The 20,655-nt window shown below is 37.4% G+C and overlaps 1 protein-coding gene across 1 annotated transcript in view; it reads left to right on the top strand.

Annotated features, from left to right (window-relative positions):
• The window catches only part of LOC143288598 (endoplasmic reticulum resident protein 44-like), a 35,923-nt gene extending 16,842 nt beyond the window's left edge, over positions 1–19,081 (top strand). Inside the window, exons 6-13 of the mRNA XM_076597237.1 lie at positions 57–241; positions 1,026–1,141; positions 1,424–1,481; positions 2,542–2,658; positions 3,591–3,702; positions 6,031–6,178; positions 7,347–7,485; positions 9,168–19,081. Coding sequence (XP_076453352.1) covers positions 57–241; positions 1,026–1,141; positions 1,424–1,481; positions 2,542–2,658; positions 3,591–3,702; positions 6,031–6,178; positions 7,347–7,485; positions 9,168–9,383 — 1,091 coding nt within the window. The 3' untranslated portion in view covers positions 9,384–19,081. The remainder of the gene's footprint in view (positions 1–56; positions 242–1,025; positions 1,142–1,423; positions 1,482–2,541; positions 2,659–3,590; positions 3,703–6,030; positions 6,179–7,346; positions 7,486–9,167) is intronic.
• Positions 19,082–20,655: the final 1,574 nt, after the last annotated feature.

Below are 20,655 nucleotides of genomic sequence, written 5' to 3' on the forward strand. Positions count from 1 at the left end.
TAAAGCTCTTGTGTAAAAGTGTCAGGCATTTATTAAATCCTTGTTCACCCTTCCAGTGACCATTGCCTCACAGTACCGCATCTCCAAGTACCCCACACTGAAGCTGTTCCGCAATGGGCAGATGATGAAAAAGGAGTACCGGGGTCAGAGGTCTGCAGAAGCTCTGGCCAACTTTGTGCGTGATGAGCTGAAGGATCCTGTAGTGGAGCACTCCACATTGGCCCAGCTGGATGAGCTCAATGTAGGGGCCTTGTAGAGCTGAGTTAACCTCTTCAGTGCCAGGCATTATTTTGGCTTATTGTACTTCTTATTTGACAGGCATTGTTGTGTTGCTTAGTGTAATAAGCAAAAAAAAATTCTAGCATGCAAAGTACTGCAAGAAAGTATATAGATATGTACAACCCATACTTTTCTGAAAGGAAAATGAACAGACTGTCAAAGGTTCATTAACACATTGATTATATTTATACGCAATCTTCAATTGCCATGCGTGCCTTGGCCACGCCCACTCACCAAATGCTCACTTTTAGACAATATCAAAGAAGTTAATAGTGATCCAGTTGGCCCACTGTGCAGGGGGAGGCGGTGAGCATTTTTCATAATTTTGATAATTCTTGGTTTAAGAGATATAATAGTGTGAAAAAAATGGAGAAGACAATTCTGCGAACAGTTCTGTAATTATGCAGGTCAATGATGCAATGATGTGATGATGTAATCTTTGACTTCTTGAAGCATAAAGCCTGACAGGGAAATGGAGTTTGTAGATCAGTGTTGGAGGAATAAAGTGTAGGCAAGGGTTTAGAGAAAAGCTTTCAATGATTTAAGCACAGTAGTAATGAAATCTCATGTGCAAAGTATGCTAAGTAATTCTCATGCATTAAGAATACATGTATTTGTAAAAAAAAAAGTAAATTATTTATTATCAATTAAAATCAGTGTTGAGTAAATATTTGGTATCTCTGATTGATTTTTTCAACCAGTTACGTATGATTTTACTTGTGTAGTACACATGCTTGTCTTTCCAGAAAAAGAAACGGAACATGATTGGATACTTTGAAAGCAAAGAATCAGAGAATTACAGAACGTTCACCCGAGTTGCCAGCTTACTGCGTGACGACTGCAGTTTCCATGCTGCTTTTGGGTCAGTTCTTTTGTGTGTGTGGTTTTGTTGTTGTTGTTATTGTTGGTGGTGGTGGTGGTGGTGGTGTGGTGTGTGTGTGTGTGTGTGTGTGTGTGTGTGTGTGTGTGTGTGTGTGGATGTGTGTGTTGGAGTTACATGTCACAGTGTTCTGCCAGATTTGGCACTTTCTTTGTCAGCTTTTCATTTGGTTGTATCAGGGATTTGACTTACATGGTTTTAAGGCATGTCATTTTGTTGTTGTGATTTTGCAGTTTATTGCATCAACTTGTGTTCTGATTGCAGAGCTGTGTCGGCTTCTGAAAGAACAGGGGGTGACAATATTGGCTTCCGACCACCCAATGTAAGACCTTGGTTCACTGTTTCCGTGTTTGTCTCTTGTCTTGTCTGATTTTTCCCCTTTGTTTTTAGATTATTTGTTGTCAGATTATCACCAGATCTGTCTTATCAGAGGGATATGATTCATACCCCTTTGTTTTTAGATTATTTGTTGTCAGATTATCACCAAATCTGTCTTATCAGAGGGATATGATTCTGAGAAAGATTGAATCTGTGTTTATTTAACAGATGTAGATATGACTAAGCACACCTTTAAAGAAAAGGGCATGATGCTGATGCTGATGTACTTTTTTTGTGTGTATCGATAACAGAATACATGGCAGCACACATGCAACTGTTCATTCTCCCATACATGCACACACATACACTTACGCATGTGCACGCCCACACACACATACACATGCACACACATACACACTTAGACATATGCACACATGCATAGACATGCATTATATGGTGCCATTTTTTCATTATCCAGTATGAAATGAAATGCTGTACCATATATAAAATGCTTCATAAAATCAGTAACATGTATTTTACATGCTGCTTTCTAAAACCAGATAACTCCGGTATGGAAGTATCCTGGTAATAAAAAGGTACAGATGAATTATATATAACAATATCATGTGCACTGCAGCAAACTTGTGACTGTTCTCTTTTAGCCTCATCAACAGCACTGCATCAGATGTTGCTTAAACAAAACAGGACAGGTTATGCACTTGTGCTGAGAAGAAAGACATTCCGCTCACAGGCATGTTTGATTTTTTAAATATGGGTACGTATATTGTACATATCCTCAGTCAGAGACCAAGGTCTAAGTGCTTTACAAACACAGAATCATTTACATAACAGGCTACCTGCTTTGGAAGAGCCATTTGAGAGTTGCCTTTTGGCGCTCATTTGTGTCATTCAGGCTTCAGTAGATATACCCATGTTTTGATTTGTCTGTGCACAAGATTCAGTGATGTATTAATGCTTTTTATCATTATTCTTATTATCATTATTTTTGTTATTATTATCATCATCATCATCATTATTATGACTATTCTGGGTACTGTTTGCAGACACAGAGGCAGGATGTTGTGTTCATGGGTATCTTGAACAACTTTGACCAGCTGTATGCCTGGGCCTACGATAAGTGTGTACCCCTCGTCAGAGAGATCACCTTTGAAAATGCTGAGGTGAGGAAGAGGTTTTCCTGATTGTTGTGTATGTTGTTTTTGCTTTGACTGTTTTGAGTTCAGTGTGTCAAAAGAGTAATGAGTGGAGTCCTGTGTGTGGGTGTGGGTGTGCTTGCAAGCATGCATTTGTGTGTGCTTGCAAGCATGCTTGTGTGTGTGCCCTTGTCCTTGGCACATACAGACCTCAGTCTGTGGTAAGCTTAAACATCAGCGTTTCCTTATTTCTGTAGGCACAGCAGATTGGTGATTTATACCCACACCTTGCAATGCTGGGGATGTTTATTTGCAGTTACCAAAAGTGTCTTTGCCTTTTTGGGAATACTTTGACAATGATTCTCTTCTCCTAACCTTATGATGTTTTCTCTTCATTAGTCTCCCATCTTCTGAAATCTTCCTGATTCTGCTATTAAAAAAAGAATGATAACCTCTGTTGTTGGTTTAAAAAAAAAATCTTTATTACTATTTCATCTCTAGACTTTAAAAAGTGTATAATGATAGTGAATGCTTTTTGTTTGCACACTTGCATTGAACCAGGAACTAGGTGGCTACCGTCTGGCTTTTTCTGCCTTTTTAAATATTTTTTCTTATGTGCCAATCCTTCATGTGCTGCTGCTGTTTTTTTTGTTTGTTTTGTATTTTTAATATATAATGCAATATATTGTATAGGCAGAATGACAGCTGTGATTTTAGTGCTAAAAGTTGTTATTTAAAAAAGGTCAGTGCTTATAGATGCACACCTGTTTATATATATTGATTTTTGATCATATCTGATCACATTATACACACAAAAGTTTTCCTCGTTATCTCAGGACTGTTAATGTTTGTCAGATAGTTTTTTTTTTTTTCAAGAAGACGTTTTTGTTTGTTCTCTACATTGGATGAAGGAAAAAAAGACAGCATACTGATGAATGTGTCCTTGTTGTTTTGTCCAGGAGCTGACAGAGGAGGGTCTACCTTTCCTGATCATGTTCCACCACCCTGATGACACAGCCACCGTGGAGACGTACACTACTGAAGTGGCAAAGCAACTGCTGCCTGAAAAAAGTGAGTGAAATTTGACACAAAGGCTATGATGGGTGCAGTTGCCAAGTGATTGAACATTGGATTTTTGGTCTGAAGGTCTTTTGTTTACAAAGTTTTATATATATATATATATATATATATATATATATATATATATATATATATATATATCTGTATATATATATACACACACACACACACACACACACACACACACACACACACACACACACACACACACACACACACAAAAGGTTTTGATAGACAAGCTATGTCAAATGAGAGGGTCACAAGTTCTGAGAACTGTTTTGAATATTTGTTCTGATTTTAAAAAAAAGTCTCACGATGAAATTTTCACATTCTCAAACTATGACTGCCCATTCAGACGCTGATTCTCTACATTTTGTACTTTGGTGTCATGCTGGCAGTGGGATCTAGATATGTCAAGGTTAGAGACCACAATGTAAGGTCATATGATGAGATGATAAAGTACCCTCGACTTGACATGGTTTGACTTCATCTTTCAAAAAAGACCACTTTAACCATGGCTACATTTTGGATTGTCTGCTCTGCCAACATGAACATTATTAATTTCTTGTGTTTGGACTGATTTTGATACAGTTTGTCAAAATGGGTATGGAATATTAAAATCTGTTGACAATAGTTGACTGTTTTGCCCTTGAGAGCATTTCAGGGGCATGGTTTGATTTAACCTTCACGGTACTTTGTTATTTACCCTCTTATTCCTGTGTCATGGGTCTTTCTGATCCATTTTAAACAATGCTCAAGAAGCAGTTCACCCAGTCTGTATGTCATGATTCTGTTAGTCCCATACTGGCTTTAAAGCCAGTTTATCAGTGCTTCCCTATTGAGATGGGCCTGTGGGACCCACATATTTTTTTGTGGGGTGCACACAAGCCCAAGCCTGCCTTCATAAAACATGGCATCAAAAATGACGGATGTGTTTGAGACATAGTTTAAAAAGATGGCATTAGTAAATACTGCACTTTTTTTTTTTGACATATGTTGTTCTTTAAAAAGTGTGAGTCACACAAATTCAGAATAGGCGTTATTGTTTGCAAGATGTGCTTTTTTTATGTACTGATTAACTGATACAGTGGAAAGAGTGCAAAGCAGCTCACATGTAGAATTTTTGGCACAGATAGAAAAAGTGTGAGAACAGTTCACATATAGAATAGTAGGTACACACACAATCTAGAGTTAATCGAATAAAGAATGGATTATAAAAAAAATAAAACATGGATTAAAATTTTTTTAAAGACAAAAATGGGTCTGCTAGACTCACAACATCTTGGTAGTCTGTCCTTGTCAAAGGCAGCTGTTGCTTTTGAGGTGAGAGACCTCCAGTATGATCTGTCTGCAGCAGAGGCTTCAAGCTTGTGTGGCTGGATGCTGCACCATCTGAGGTTGCTCTTCAGGGTGTCTTTGTACCTCAGTTCGGGCCTTCCCTGTCTTCGTTGGCCCTCCTTGAGCTCACTATACATTAGTTGTCTGGGGATGCGGCTGTTGTCCATTCTGATGACATCACCAGTCCAGTGTAGCTGAGCCTTCAGCAACAATGACTCAATGTTTGTCAAGCCAGTTTTGTCCAACACCTCTTGGTTTGTGACTTTGTCCTACCAACGAATGCCCAAGGAAGTTGTGGGGCTGGGTTGCACAGACATCTGTGTGTAAGTTTAACTAACCCCTCGGGTACCCAGAGAGTTCCTGGCATCAAAGTAACATCTTTCTGAGTGATCCTTTCTGTATAATCCTCAGTATCCTCACTCAAGTAGATAAACCTGCCTGTTGTGCAAATTGCATTTGAATCAGAAACACACACATACATATGCATGGTTTATACAGAATTGTGGAAGTCTGGAAAAGTGTTGGGAAAATGAAAGAACTATTCCAGGGCTGGAAATGTCTTAGGGGAAAATATGTTTTGCTTTTCAGGGTCTGGAAAGGTCTTGGATTTTTTTTATACCAGAACCATTCAAGAAAGAGCGTTATGCATGTAATAAGAAAAACAACAGCAAAAAACAAACAAACAAAAAAACCAAAACAGCCCCCAAACCCAACAACAACAAAATGATGAAAATTAACATAAATTCCAGCATTTCCACTGATTTTTTTTGTCAGTGGTGTGGCAGCCAATTTAAAAAAAAAGTTGGCTTCGTGTTTGGTATGGAAAATTTTCAGTCTGGTCTGGAAAGAGAAAGGATGGAGTTTTGAGTGGTCACAGTTCTGGAAATGTGTATGGGTTCACTCACATTTTTTTTCTCTTTTTTTTCTAAAACATAATTGGAGATGCAGTCTTTCAGGATGGAGGCTTTTGTGGGTTTTCAGACAATGTGAATTTTCTGGTGGCGGATGGGACCAAGTTCACACACCCGCTGCACCACCTTGGTAAGTCGGTCAGTGACCTGCCTGTGCTGGCCATTGACAGCTTCCGCCACATGTACATCTTCCCCCACAACATCAAGACGGATTTAGGGTAAGCTGGAGCATTGTCTGGCAATTTCACAGCTGTGCATATTGTTTGTGATTTTAACCTCTGACCTGGTGAAATGGGATTGGTGTGGCATAAGATTGAAAGGCAGTTGCTGCTTTTTGAGTACTGATCAGCGGTATCATTGATTTTACTGAACTAAAGTCATACAATTCCAGGAGAAAGTCCAGATACAGAGTGATGACGGACCTCCTGACCTGTAAGCTTCTGTCTTATTATTGATGAGCTTTCTTATCAGCAGCAGTCAAGGGGTTAATGTTGCAATTTAAAGTATCTGAAAGCACATTGAAGATAGATAGATACAAGAGGAGTTATTTTTCAGTGCCCCGTTTTGAGTACTTTGCATGAAAAATCTGGCACTGACATTGATACAGTGTAATCCATAGACATTTTTTTTTGTCAGCAAGAAATTTTTCCATGTTATGAATGTTGTTCTTTGATCTGAAATCAGTAGACTATTTTGTGTGTAGAAAATTGCTGTTGTTAGCATTGTTAACACACAGATGCCTGTACTCTCATGTTACTTCTGCTCTCATCCCTTTAACCCCTCCCCCGCCCTCCTTTTTTATATACTTTTTTAAAGTCTGATATCACAGATGGTGAATAAATTTAAAATCAGACCAGTGAAATAATACATGTTTTCAACATTTTATTCTTGATTTTAGTGTGTTTATGTGTGCTTCAGTGTGTGAGTTTGATTTTTAAAAGTGTGTGTGTGTGTGTGTGTGTGTGTGTGACAAATGATGATGAATTATATCTTTACATTCAGAGGAAGTCCTAAAAAGAAATATTTCCCACTGGTGTTTAAATGAAACATTTCATTTTCATAAGTGGAGTTGCTGTTATCCTGGGCCATTTGAAAATCAGAATGCTTCATTTCTTCTTCTGCTGCAACAAACTTCCATTTTTTCAATAAATGTTTCTTTTCTTCTTTTTAAAAAGAAATTAACATCAAAGTATTATCATTTCTTTAATCCAATAAATCATCTGTTTCAGAAATTCCTGGATCGCAGTTTAAGAATGCTTTGTTCTTGTTTAGAACAAACAGTAATATTGGTTCTGTTGGGGATGATTTCTCATCTTCTGTTGAAAAGATGCCCCCCTCTTTGAGAATGTCACTTATTCTTGGTAAGATTGTTCCTTTGATTTGCAGAGTACCGGGATTGCTGAAGCAGTTTGTGGAAGACCTGCACTCTGGCAAACTTCACAGGGAGTTCCACCACGGACCTGACCCCAAATCCCCCGACCCGACCCCGACCCCAACTCCTCCTGCTCCCTCCCCACCTTCTCCGGTAAGGGGGTATTTGGATCATGAACATCATGAGTTAAAATCAGTTGGATTTTAGAGGCACTTCTTTCTTAAGCCCATAAGTTGAAAAAGAATGGATCATTTTGATCATAGAGTTGAGTCACTTGTATTTTATAGTTTTTTTGGTTTGTGTTTTTCATAAGGGTAATTTTTTCTCAAGACCTGACTAAGCGCGTTGGGTTAGGCTGCTGGTCAGGCATCTGCTTGGCAGATGTGGTGTAGCGTATATGGATTTGTCCGAACGCAGTGACGCCTCCTTGAGCTACTGAAAACTGAAAAACTGATAAAGGTCATTTGATCATAAACATAGAGCTGAGTCAGTTGTATTTTAGAGTCTTTTCTTTTTGAAAAGGTTTTAGACATTGAAATAAAGTGGTTAAAGGTCCATTAGCATCCACTGTTCTCTTATTCCACCATTTTATGCTTCCTCAAATAGTCGATTTCCCATTCACTCCTGGGTGGAGTGAAGAAAATCAGAGCAAAGTGCCTTTCACAAGGGCACAGCACCATGCTGAAACAGTGCCTCAAACCCTGATCACTGGTGCACACTGGATCAAAAGTCCAACACCAAACCAGTTCTGTCACAGTGCCTCCTGTAGACTTAACGTTTAATTAAATGTCTGTCTGTCTTTTGAATATGATGATTACATTGTGCTTGAGGTCAGTGATCCTGAGCGAGAGACATGTTCACTGATATTCGCACATTTTATACTACTACTACTATTTATGATGATCTTGTGCAGGGAAAAATCAAAGTGCTTTCATGCGTTTATAATTTTGATTCAGATGTATGAAAGACAGAACTAAAAAATTCTTGTAAATACATGTAAATTGAAAGCTGTAGAAGCTTTAGAAACTGGTAGTAATTATACATGAAGTCTTTGGTGCCAGAGAAAAAAAATTGTTTTGATACCATATATTATTAAAATAAATGAAGATATAACTGCTGTTGCTTTTTGTTTTTGCTTTAATCATAACCTTTTGATTTTTTCCCCTGTTATTCAGAATGATTATCTTTCTGCATAACAATACAGGATGATGGTTTATCTGAATATATTCATGTATTTGACTTTACAAAGATACGCTTTTAGTGGGAACAAAGAACCCACAACATAATTACTTCATTGCAAACAGTGAAACACTCTGAATGAAAGATGTCTGTTTATGAGAAAAACAAATGGTTTGTTGACAACACATTGATTGGAAAGTTATGTTATTAATGAGAAAAACAAACAGTTTGTGGACAAAATACATTGATGTGGAAGTTATGTATTAACTCATTCTACTCTTGCTACAAATTAACTTGTACAATGATTACTTCCCCAGTGGACCTGGTACGAGTATTCTTGTACCAATACACTATTCTAATTTCTTTTATTCTTGCTTGGTGCAGTTGGCATTCTAAACTGAGCTAATTATGGATCTGAAAGCATGAAAAGAAAGCTTTGTTTGACCGATTAAATCAGCTATTCTCCTCCAGTTTTTGCCGTTCTAGTGAACAACCAAACTTTTTACTGCAGTGGTCCCATGTAGCGCTGGTCCGGGGGAGTTGTAGCAGGCATGTAGCTGTGGGGTAGAATGAGTTAATAAGAAAAACAAACAGTTTGTGGACAACATATTGATGTGAAAGTTATAATCAGAAAAAATAAACGGTTTGCTGGGCAGGATGACTCCAAGGCAGCCAAAGAGGAAGGTGAAGAGAGAGAAAAGAGAGAGGTCCACTTGCCCAAAGAGCCAGAAACGCCTGCACCAGAGGAACTGCAGAAGAAGCAGCAGGAACAGCAACAACAAGGGCAGAAACAAACACAGCCTCCCGAATCAATGTTCAAAAAGCTGGCCCCTTCACGCAACAGATACACCATTTTACGAGACGAACTCTAGTGCCAGCACTCTCTCATCCTTCATCCAATTGCTCCCCCCGCACCCCCCTCCACCACCTCCATACCCATTCTCAGCCTTTTAGTATGGATCAGTGTCCATCTGTTTGCCATCAGTTTGCATGATGAAAAATAATGCAATACCCACTGGAATATTGTCTCAGTTACTTTTCTTGGCAAAGACATCTCTGTCTTTCAGCTGGTCAGTGCAGGTTCTGGATTTTATTTATGAAAGGTAGTTGTAGCACAGCACAACCCCCAAATCTTACTATGTATTCTAGGAAAGTTATCTTCTGGCGTACTTACGGCACTAGTTCATTATTCAGTTGCCTGGCTTGTGATGTTGACCTATTTTCAGCATGAAAGAATTATTGCAAACTTGTGATGTTGACCTATTTTCAGCATGAAAAAATTATTGCAAAGCAGGAATGGATTTTTCCTCTTAAGAAAGAAAAAAAACCCAACTGTTTTTGAATAAAGTTAGGGTGAGAAGGTATGAGACTGTGATAGTTTGTTTACATGCAGTTATCAATGATAAGGACAGGATTTTTTGAAAGAAGACAAATTAATCAAAGGTTTTTCTCAGATATGACTTGGGTATTCATACAAGATGTTTTCATGTGTGGGATCAGTATGAATTCTCTGAAATTCTCTTATTTGTTACATCTGGTTTTTGTTTGGAAAATTTTTGTTACTAGCCACATGTTTTCTTTATGTCTGTGAGTTGGTTAGCAGAAATTGCACATTGGGCTGACCATTAGGGTTGCACCCTTCCTGGTTAAGTGTGTGTGTTTGTAATTGTGTCTATGTATGTGTTGTGATTTTAAGTTTCTTTGTTTGGCTCTTTGTTCTCATATTGTCTCTGTTTCTCAATCTACTGTCCTGTTCCTCTTTGTGCTTTATAACCTACGGATCGAAAGGATTTTATGCAATAACTTATAAAAAAAACACCCCCTCTCCCCATGTGTGTGTGTGTGTGTGTGTGTGTGTGAGAGAGAGAGACAGAGAGACAGAGAGAGACTGTGACTTGGAGAATGGTAAGATAGTGGATACAAGTGAATGATTTACAGTTTTAATGAATGAATGCATCTGCAGTAAACAGAATAAACATACTCTGATGCTTGCTTTCTCCATGTTACAAATTCCACAAACAAATCTTAGCATGTTCACAATTCCCATTACAGCTGCTCCAAAGCTGTTAAGAAAGTCTGGTAAAAAAAAAATCTGAGCTTCAAAAGAGTACTCAACTAGCAGCTTTAATCTGTTTTGTTTTCTAACCTCATGAGAAATGAAGTCCAGATTCACTGAGGAAATCATAGATATTGTTGTTCGGAGGTGACTGTACTGTGTGTTAAGCTGTAGTCTCACACCACTTAGACTAATGCGTTTGTTTGTACTCATAGGGTTTGAGTAGGTTGTACACAATTGATCCTCGCAAAAAGCATCCATAGTTCTAGTGCAGACTGATTCCAGGATAAAGTTGCTTTTGTTTTTTTTGTAGTCCCCTGTTTTACTTACATTGCACACATCTGAACACACACACAGAGGATGGAAAATTACATCAAAGTCACACCATGTGAATAGATGTCATATTGAAGAAGACGTGTAGAGGATGGAAAACAACATCTTCCTTTCAGCAAATAATGGAATGAAACAGCAGAAGGGGAAGAAGCCATTATGCACGTTCACAAGAATCAGTTAGTAGCAGACACACATCCACTTTTGTCCAGGACACATGCAGACCACTGGATCTATTCATGGAGTCAGAATGATTCTGACCAATAGATAGTCCAGACTGTAATGTTTTAACTAGGGATCACAACATAAATTTGTCAATGTTTTGAAAGGAACCATTTCACGGTTACAGGTAATTTATAACTGACATCAGACAACAGCATTGTAAGATTCTGTATATTCAGTTTTTCACATCTCCTGTTCCACTGACCAGATGAAGGTCCTGTACGGAAAAATAATTTTGTGTTGTTTTACAGTCAAATTGTCCTTTTCATTTGGTGGCCAGGATAGTTTAAAGCACAGAATGAATGATGATGATGCAGCAAGCAAAAGCAGACTGCATTGTGCTACATTAACTGAATTGCATGAGTTATTTTTACCCACTTTGTTTTCAGCAAAATAATGTGCTGTTACACACACACACACACACACACACACACACACACACTTGCATTTTACACACAAGCTACACATACACACACACACACGCGCGCGCGCACACACACACACATCTGACAATAAAGTGCCTTCATAGTGTTTGATAACACAATAATTGTTGACTAGGCAAACAGAAATCTTGTCCCTTTTCATACATTGTTTTGTATACAGGCCTGATATATGGCAGTGTCTTTGACACATCTTTCAAATTGCACTTTTTTTGGATCACAGATCACAAGTATGTGTCTGCAGCTTGTGTATCAAATGCAAGTGCGTGTGTGTGTGTGTGTGTGGCTTGTGTAGCTTGTGTGTCAAATGCAAGTATGTGTGTGTGTGTGTGTGTGTGTGTGTGTGTGTGTGTGTATGGTTGTCCATGTGTATATTATAAAGAGATAAGAACATAGGTGGTAATCAGGTGGCAGTGGACTTTTTGTTGATTAATTCTTTTTTTTTCTTCTGAAATTGATTAATTCTTTTTTTTCTTCTGAAATCTGTAGTGCTGTTGAAGAGCAGCAGGCTGCAATTCATGTGCATTTGTACACTTGCTCATGTACTTCAAAGATCTGAGACTGTTTCTCATTGCAAAAGATTGTCACAGTGACGTGTAACGTGTGTATTTAATATGTCACATTTGTATTCATTTGAGATTTGTTGAGGATGACAAGTTGAAAGCTACTGCAAACATACATCCTTGGAGTGTGACTTGACAAAATTCAAGATAGAATCATCAGAAAACCATGTTCACATCAACCTAGAGTAAACTGTGACATCAGTCAACACACACATTTAATCAGCAGAGTCTAAGAATTGTTTAAGTCAAGAGGTTCTTTCTGTGAAAATGAAAAACCAACAGCATTAGAGTATGTTGACAGTTGTACATATTCTCAGAAAATTGTGTTTGTGTGCATGCCATGTATTCTATACATGGGGGGCATCCACTTGTGGAACTTCTTGAAACAATGTCAGATACATAGATGTGATTTATACAACATTGATGTTTATAGCATGTGATCTGCAGATTTTTTGGTTTAGTTCTTTTTGTATGAGCGTCACTTTTGGTCCACCTTACACAGAATTGTCAAGCACATTATGCCCTCTGACCTTGATCAGATGGGTTTTTGGATCTTACAACATGCAGATGGTAGTCTTTTCTGAAGCTTGTACTTGTATGGTACAGTCTTGATATTGGTATCCTTTAACTGTATCCTTGAATGCACCAGTTCCCTGATGCATTTTGTTCTGTCTCATGCTGATAAACAAAAAAAAAAAACACATAAAAATACGTCTGAAGTGTCTATAGATTTTGAATAAAGTATTGAAGATGAGTCATGGACACAAAGTTTTTATCATGGAGCACAATCAGGTGGGTTGTGGATACTTTCCAAACAATTGTTCCCCAGCCCACCCTGAAGAAAACAACAGCTAAAACAAAGGAAATCAAACATCTATGTACCATTTTTACCCGATGATCAGAGGTATTCTACACACATATGATTTTTTTAAAAAAGAAGAAGAAAAAAGACCACCAAGAAGGAGCAGGAATTCAGTCTAGATCTCTCATTAACAGTTTACACAAGAACAATCAAATGAAAGCCCATTACCAGAGACAAGCAGACTGAAGTCACCACCTTGCATTGTTTCTGCTGCTATCAGAAGTGAATACTCCATCACTCCCATTCATCCCATTTGCCCAGCACTGATGCCTGGTTAACAGCAACAACAACGCCACCAGTCAGGAAATACCATGTCAGGTCAGTGTGGAATGAGATGGGAATGATGACGATTGGTGCTATGAAACTTGTATGTTTTCTTTTTGGTCCTGCCACTGTTGCTTAGTTAGGAAACAGTGATAGATAGTCCAGGTATTGTTGATGCAAGTAGTATACTCTTTTGTTGAAACACTTGAAACTGTTTCTTAAGATATATCTAATAAGTCCATTGTTGGAATTGTAACATCATACATCTGTGACAAAGATGAACCGCTTCTTAAGATAAAACTAATCTATCCATTCCCCAGAATACATCTGTGACAAAGATAAATAGACACAAATGCTTTTTTTTTGCTTAAAAAAAAAAAAAAATACTTCTCACCTTTTCGGGGTGTGTGCGGGAAACCTATTTTCAGTAAATTTTAAATTATCTGAAAATGTTTGCAGCATGATTTTCAGGTTGTATTGAACCATTTGGTAGTTTGTATTAAAATGAATGCCATGTTACATGCATTTGCGACTTTCAGGCAGTGTAATTTGCACAAAGTATGTAGTCCACTTGAAATCTAATACCTGTGGAAACTGCTGTGCAAAGTTGTAGTAGTAGGACTGTTTGTGTGAATGATATGCACTGAAGAGAATGGTTTGATTTATTTTTATTTATTTATTTTTTTATCACATATACATTACATAGATTACACCAATGTACATTATTCAGTGAACACCAATCTTGTTCAAATGTATGCACAGTTTTTACAGGTGTTAACTGCAGACGCAGTTGTAGTGAAAGGCTTTTTTTTTTTCTTTTTTTTTCTTTGGAATGTTCATTGTTCTTTTCAAAAACATAAAGTCGTGATTTTAATGGACTTCAAGAGACGAGCAATAGCTTGTTACAAGAAAAAAGAAGAAAAAAAAAAAAAAAAAAAAAAAAAAAAAAAGGAAAAAAAAAGACTGGCTGTTTGTGTTACTGTTAAATGGACTTGTTTATGTTTTGAATGTTTGAGTATTCTGAAGGGTAACTTCATTCCTGTGTCTTAACTTAAGTGCATAGTGGTATGACTTCAGAACTCATTTGTGAATGTGACAATGCACTGTGTGTATGATCAAGTAAGTGGGATATGAGAAGCTGAATGTCTTGCCTTTGCTTTAAAAAATCGAAACACAAAATACAGCCATACTGAAGACTCCCACTTATATTTTTCAGTTGAACAAGCACAATTTCTAATCTTGATGATTTCTTGCCCCTTTTTTTTTTTTTAGACAGTTTTAAGCAACAATATAATCATTGTTGGAATAAACCAACTGCATATACGATAAAATAAAAAAAAAGAAAAAAAAAGAAAGAAAAAAGACGGCTAACCATGTTACACATCTATGTATCTGTTGTCAATCATTTTGGGTGTGCCTTTAGGGATGTCCTTTGGGACTATTTTATGAATAGTAAAGTTGTTTTATGATGGCATTATTGTGGATAGAAATATAGTTGGAAAAGAAGTGATCTCTTTGAGAGAGGAAAAAAAAAAAAGACTTTACAAAGATGCTTTAAAGAGTGTGCAACAGATGGAGTTAAAGGAGGATTGTGGAGATGGGGGTGGGAAGGGATTTTTTAAAACCTTTCAAAGATGGTAACTGGTGGCCATTGAGAGTTGTCTGTTTAGGAAGGAACCATTTGTCCTGCCTGAATTATTTCCCTCCCTTTAGAATCATCAGATGTCTTGTCAGTGGCAGTGAACAATGCCCTGTAGTTTGGGGTCCAGGAACAAGACACCAAACAAAGCAGTGTTCTCCAATTGAGTAGCTGGATAGTGGAGGAAGAAAAGTGTTGGTAAACAACTCTTCCTTCACTTTTTATCCCATCATATTACTCAGAAAAGATGACAAGCTAAAAAAAAAATTACAAAACTTCTCTCTTTTTATTTATTTATTTTACCTTATTTGTTTATGGCTTTTGTCTTTATTTTGTTATAAAAACCAGAAAACAACTCTGAAAAGGATGGTTAAGCTCCTCTAAAGTTTGGAGATTAAAAGAAAATTTGTTTATCATATTTTATTTTATTGTATTTTCCCTCAAGGCCTGACTAACAGCATTGAGTTGCGCTGCTGGTCAGGCATCTGCTTAGCAGATGTGGTGAAGTGTATATGGATTTGTCCATATGCAGTGACGTCTCTTTGAGTGACTGAACTGAACTGAGCTAATGGCGATGGTGATTTTGGGGTGGTGTTAATTTAATCAAGGATTTTTAAAGTATGTTGTGCATGCTGACTGTTTTTGAGTTTGTAAATACTTGCAAAACAATATTGGTATTCATTTCTTTTGTCTGTGATTGCAGCATACCGTGTAAACCAAAACTGTATAACTTTGTGACTCTTATTTTATGTCCTTTTTTTCAAAAGTGAGAATGACTGAAAATGTTTTGGCTTGAGGTATTGTATGTAATTTGACTGTCAACATGTAAGTATCATGGAGATGGTTTTTGTATGCCTGTAATTAAACTGTATTGTTTAGTTGTGAATTAGGTCTTTTTGAAGGAAAAAACATTACCATTACTAAGCTTGGTGATCATAATGGTCAACACAGAAAGTTGAAGTGTTGACACAGAGTTTGTTGGAATATTTGGTTGGAAGCTGTTCAGTGGTGTTTCATTTGTTTTATGGTTCATCATTCTCTGTAAGAAGTGCCATTATTAAGTTTCTCTGTATGGTAGATGAAAAACTGGTCGAGAAAGAACAATTGCAAAAGGTCCTGTCTTATGATTTATAGTGAACCTGCAGCTCTCCCTGACGCATATAAATATTTGGAAAAGTTATGTGCATCTTTGGGATGTAATGTGTCTCAAGCCAGAATGTTTTGTTCTGATGTGTGAAGATTGTATATGTTAAAAAAGAAGTCATGATTCCACAGCAAAAAAAAAGTATTTGGGGGGAATATGTACATGTGTAATTCACTTGTGGGAGATTTTCTTTACATTTCTGAGAATCTCACTCACCTCAGGAAGTTATTACCAAATAAAGGACTATCATTAATTCGCTGGAATAGTTGGTGCTTAAAAACAGCCTTAATCCATTCTGTGGAAAATCAGGAACAAAGAATTTGACTTTTAGAAATGCATTTGGCACTTCTTACTGAGAATGATCCAATTTTTAAAACACTGCTATTTTGGTGTATGTTTTCCTTTGTTTTTTTCTTCTGCATTTCTCTGTTCATTTCTTGTTGCATTTATTTTAACCTACAGATTCTTAGAAATACCTGGGAAATGTTAAACAACAACCCACTTTAACCTTTCTGTTGTGATAATTTCAGGGTAGTTTTTAGAGGCAGTTTGGAATCATTTGGTCTGGTTTTATACATTTTTTTTACATGTACTTTGTTTATGAATGTTTAAAAGTTGTTTATAATCAAAGAGTAAATCTCTTTTTTTATAGGGGGTGTAAAGGTTTAGCTCCATGATAGCTAATGTATTAGTCTGATGGTTAGAACTTCAGTCAATTCCAGCTGCTTCTTTGTGGTTCTTCTACTATGTATTGAGCATGCTGTGGGTTTAGTGGGGAAAGTTTTGGACCAGTTAGCCAGGTTCTGTGCGCTTCCTAATTGCATGAACCTTTCAGTGAATCAGTTTATTTACTGAACAGCTCAGCTGCATTTCCCAGATGTGGTTTATGCATCAGGGCTGGGTTGTGTGAGCGATCTCAGCAGTGCAGTGTTTTGCTTTGTGTTAAGAATTTTCTAGTCTGCGCTAATTCCACAACTTATGAATGCTCTTTACACTAAGGAAACTTAGCCCTGCTAAGATTGCTGATGCAGCCTGGCCCAGAATTTTATGCTGTCTTGTAATCATGCTGTCATGCAATCTCAAACCGAAATGGACCTCCACAGCATCATCATTATCATATTTATTGATTGTGACCTTATGATGTGTGTTTCCAAATTGTGTGGCCTTTCACATGGTGCATTATTTATTAGCTCAGTCATAGTTTATGGACCATTTTATGTCTTGTTAGTTCTTATCAAGAGATTCGTTCTTATCACGTGCATGTCAGTGAAAAGATATAATGGTACTCCCCAACATAGGAGGGGTGGGGGAAGGGGGAGTGATCTTTATCAGGGCTACAAAAATAACATTTTCTTTTGTGAGCTTAGCCGTGATTTTAGTTAGTTGTGGTCATAGTAGGTATTTTAGTGTGATGAAGAGGCAGACCAGGTGTTGCCAATAACCGCTTCGAGCTGTATTACCAAAGTAATGTTTTGTGAGTGACCTTGCTGCTAGCACTAGGTTGGTTAGTCGATCCATTTTTACCCTCATCACAAGACTGTTTAGAGATATTTGCATTTATGTCACCCCTTACCTTACATAATATTTCCATCAATTTGAGTGCTGTTGCATGCCTTGCTTTGCTCAGTCTAAGTTATTGGAAGGAATCATCCTTGGATCAAGGAAGAGAAAAATCGCAGCAGATTTGGTGATGGTACATTCTGGAATGAATCAAAATACAATTTTTTTTAAGGGAATGAAGAATGTTTCCAGACACAGAGCAGAAAACAAGAGTATTTATACTTGCAGATGATGAGCACTGTATGATACAGTCATCTTTATGACAACTGCATGTTGACTACCCAGCTATACTTTCAGAAGAAAATCAAAGAGTTTTGGAGATTTTGCATAGGGATCCATGATTGAATATTGGTGTTGGATAAGAATAGCCTTCTATGCAATCACAATGTTTGTGTTAAAAAAATTTTTTTTTGGATTTAATGTATAGCATAAAGCCTGTGTAATATATAGCAGCCAATATAGTGTTCAGCTAGTTCTCATAGTTGATTAGAATGTTAGTGATTAGCAATCCACCGCAGCAAGGTGACTTGTTTTCTCAACGTATAAGTTGTGGTGGTGTTTAGGATCCAGTTCCTATACAACAACATGATTCTTTCATTTTAGTGCAAAGCAGTGTGTGGAGAGCATTTGTTTTGTGATGGAAGGTCACATTTAATATTTATCATTACACTGTGTGGCTTATACTCATCACAACATTGGTCCTTCGAACATCTCTTTCCATCTCTGAAAATGCTTGAGAGGACATGAAACACAGTCAACCGATCCTAACAAGATAGACCAAGTGCAAACAATTAAATTTCCAAAATGTCACTTCCAGAATAATGTTTTAGAATAAATCTTAATTTGTATTCTGAATGTATGTGTTTATATGTGTCTAAAATGATCACTTTTTGTTATTTCTGTTGAAAACTGAACACAAAGTTGAAACTTGAAAGTGTACATAAAGTTGAAATTGTGCTCAGCTGTGACTCATTCCATTCAGATGATATTATGTAGTATGTGTGATAATCACATTTACAACTGAATTCAAGATCTATGCATTCATGTCATGGAACAACTTGTATGTCAGATTGCATACTTTTTTTGTGCTTATGATTTAGCAATAAGTTATTACTGTTTTGTGAAGTTTAACAATTAGCACTATTCCAAACTCATGTTTTTGATTTATTTAAAATTCAAAATTAGCAAAAGGAAAGGAAATGGTGGAGGGAAGGAGAAAGAAAGAGGTGTGGGTAAATTCTGTTTTGCTTTTTATATTGTTATGTGTCATAGCATTGTTTTTGTTTCTGGTGCTTGGGTGAATCTGTATGGCAGTTTGTTGGTTTATTTAATCTGTGCAGTGTGAGATGTATAGGATCAGATTTCTGCAATCGCAGATATGGTTTCTGGTTTTGTTCCCGTGTTACATCTGGATTTTGAGAGTTGCTATCAGATGATTATTGGCTGTGTTCTGTTATCTTGTTTATTGATTAAATTCAGGTAAGAGTTGATGCCTTTGTGTTGGTATTCATGCTTGAATGTGTGGGGTATGAGATGAGAGAATACTTTAGGCTTTTTATTCTATTTTATTTTATTTGTGTAACTGCCTCATTGTCTGTGCTGTTTCACTGAATCCTTTTTACACAACCGTAGATCGTCTTTTGCAGTTCCAGTGCGTTGTGCTAGCAGTTCACAGCTCGTTATTAGGTCGCCATGATGCCACACAAGAAGAGATTGAGTCAACATGCAACACACATAGGACACAACCTACAAAGCGCCATGTTGACTACTGTAATTGGCTGAGTCAGACTGAGTGAGCATATCCTTGGAATAGACCACCACCAGATCCCACGAATGACATCACTCAAAAAGCAACCCAAAACCTAGGACCTGTGCAGGTACTCGACATAGATACTAAAGTGGAGGTGAAATTGAAACTGAGGTCACCATGATGGCATATCCAGGGTGCATGATTTAAATTTAATATATGTTTTTATATATTGAGGATGAATGAGGATGATGATGATGCTTTGTTGGAGGCCTGTTAAGGTTTGGGTCTAACGACAAGACTGCTCCATGCTTCCTTTGCTTTCATTATACATCCCTGTGTCAACCAGGACCGAAGGAATTTGACGCAAGCAGTATGCGATCCTTGTCTTTTAAATGAGCCCATAGCGCACAAAACTGTGACAGAAGCCGGCCACGGGCCATAAGATACACAGAGACACACACAGACACACGAACATGCATACACAAACATACACACACGCACGTACGCACGCACGCACACAACAACAACAACTGAATAATATTTGCATCTTCGAGATTCAGGTGCATGTCTTCCTTGTCATCAGTTCGCAACGTTAAGCCCTGGCGTGGTTTGGAATGTTTGTTTTGTGGACTTCAGAATCTCCAGTAAATATATTGAATTTTCACATACACACACACACACACACACTCAAACACAAACACACTCATGCATACAGGCACACAAAGACATTACTATTCTGCACACACATGAACATTTGTACATATGTGCTTGTGTGTGCGTACGCGCGCGTGAGTGCTTGTGTGTGTGTGTGTGTGTGTGTGTGAAGGCAAATGGCCAGGGGAGGAGGGATAGGATCAGTTCACTGATGTTGCAAACATAATCATTCAATTGAACACAGACTATTGTTTGCAACAAAGTAAGATTTAAACAGTCGATTCAACAAAACAACAGGAAAGATAATGTCAGTCTATATGAGCACCCAAAAAGTGACTAAAGATGGCAGTGAAGAAAACAACCACATTGAAACCAAGTACAACAAAATGATGCTATTGAATGTTTTCTTTGATATCTGGACAGCTAAGACCGACTTCAGATCACAAACTTAGTTGGTTACTGACAGTGACTCGTGAACTGCAAAGACATACACGATATTCTTGGGTCTTGAGTATTTTTTTTTTCTTTCCCCACAATGGCATTTGTGTACTCTGCGATCGAAGCAACAAACGTCAACTCCCATGATGCCTGTTAGTTCAATGTTGACTTTTTTTCTCTTTTTTTTTCAGTTAAGATTTCCTGGGTTGAATGGAATCAGGG

Source organism: Babylonia areolata, chromosome 1, assembly GCF_041734735.1.
Source record: "Babylonia areolata isolate BAREFJ2019XMU chromosome 1, ASM4173473v1, whole genome shotgun sequence".
Lineage (NCBI taxonomy): Eukaryota > Metazoa > Mollusca > Gastropoda > Neogastropoda > Buccinidae > Babylonia > Babylonia areolata.